The following is a 1,411-nucleotide window of genomic DNA, read 5'->3' as shown; positions in this document are numbered from 1 at the left end:
TGTGTTCGTCCTTTTTTTTGTTAGTTTGTTCATGTGTGTGGACAGCGGTCCCCAGCCCGTTGATGAAATCGGTGAAGGCAAGCCATCTAACTCTAGATTGTTTGTTTTGGGCTGTTTTGTTGTAAAAAGAGATTAGGACATGACAATGAGTTTCAAGAATATCTTCTGATTTGCCGAGATAGTGGATTTTTAATGAATTTTGAATGAACAACATTCACAGCACCAACCGGATTATACAAATGACTAGTCATGTCATTTGGATTAAAGAACGCGTCTGTCATTTTTCAAAGAAAAATGGATTTTAGTTTTAACAATTGTTCTGATTTTCTTGCAGTTTACATTGACGATATAATCATCTTTAGCAAGAATGAAAATGAGCATAAGGAACATTTGGAGAAGTTCCTTGCAATCGTTAAAGCAGGACTCGTGCTATCACCAATAAAAACGAAGATAGTTGTAAACGAGATAGAATTCCTTGGAGCAGTCATTAGGAAGAAAAAGATCAAGTTACAACCTCATATAATTAGGAAAATAGCAGATTTTCCTAATAAAAAATTAAAAGAAAAGCAGGGTATGAGATTTTGGCTCGGAATTCTCAACTACGCTCGCAGTTATATCCCGAACCTTGGAGTTCTTCTTGGACCCTCGTATCAGAAAACATCTCCCCATGAAGACAAAAGACTAAAGGATCATGATTGGGAGCTTATTCGCAAAATAAAAGATTTGGTTCCTGACCTGAAAATTCCTCTTTCAAACACATATATTGTTCTTGAAACAGATGATTGCATGGAAGGATGGGGAAGAGTATGCAAATGGAAGATGACAAAGAACGATCCTAGATCTTCAGAAAGAGTATGTTCTTATGCTAGTGGAAAATTCACAACGATCAAATCTACAATCGATTCAGAAATTCATGCTTGCATGTGGATATAAGGCACATTAATTAAATCCCCGTTTAGAAGAGTTTGAAGGTGAGGCGGAGGCAAAACCCCCACCATAATTCTTTGCAAACCTTGCTTAGCCAACCAATTAGCAGCAGAATTACATTCCCTATAAATGAAATCAACTTGTATAAACCAATTGTGCTTTTTTATATAATCTTGTATCATGTTAAGCAAACAAATGACATTCCAGAAAGGGGGTGTGATCTGATTGAAAATGTTAAAGAGTACCTTAGAGCTCGTCTCAATATGTAAAGTATGGTAATGAAAAAGAATTACAATATTTAATGCATTCCATAGAGAGTAACACTCCGCCTCCAGAGGTGACGAGGCATAAACCAGCGAGGTAAAATAACAAAGGCAGCTTCCCATAAAATTTCAAAAAATGCCACCCATCCCAGCAACAGTTAAAGTCCAACTCCCATCCACATTAACGGCCTGTTTGGTTCGGCTTCTGCTGCGCGGCGCGG

The 1,411-nt window shown here is 37.6% G+C and overlaps 1 protein-coding gene across 1 annotated transcript; it reads left to right on the top strand.

Annotated features, from left to right (window-relative positions):
• Positions 1–334: 334 nt before the first annotated feature.
• On the top strand, positions 335–852 carry LOC110036529 (the record flags this gene model as incomplete). The annotated part of the gene is made up of 2 exons (XM_020741003.1): positions 335–506; positions 612–852. Coding segments are annotated over 2 exons (413 nt in total), but the record flags the coding sequence as incomplete, so codon positions are not given.
• Between the last annotated feature and the right edge of the window lie 559 nt (positions 853–1,411).

Source organism: Phalaenopsis equestris, unplaced genomic scaffold, assembly GCF_001263595.1.
Source record: "Phalaenopsis equestris unplaced genomic scaffold, ASM126359v1 Scaffold207906, whole genome shotgun sequence".
In the NCBI taxonomy this organism is placed as follows: Eukaryota; Viridiplantae; Streptophyta; class Magnoliopsida; order Asparagales; family Orchidaceae; genus Phalaenopsis; species Phalaenopsis equestris.
This window is presented reverse-complemented; position numbering and strand designations above follow the sequence as displayed.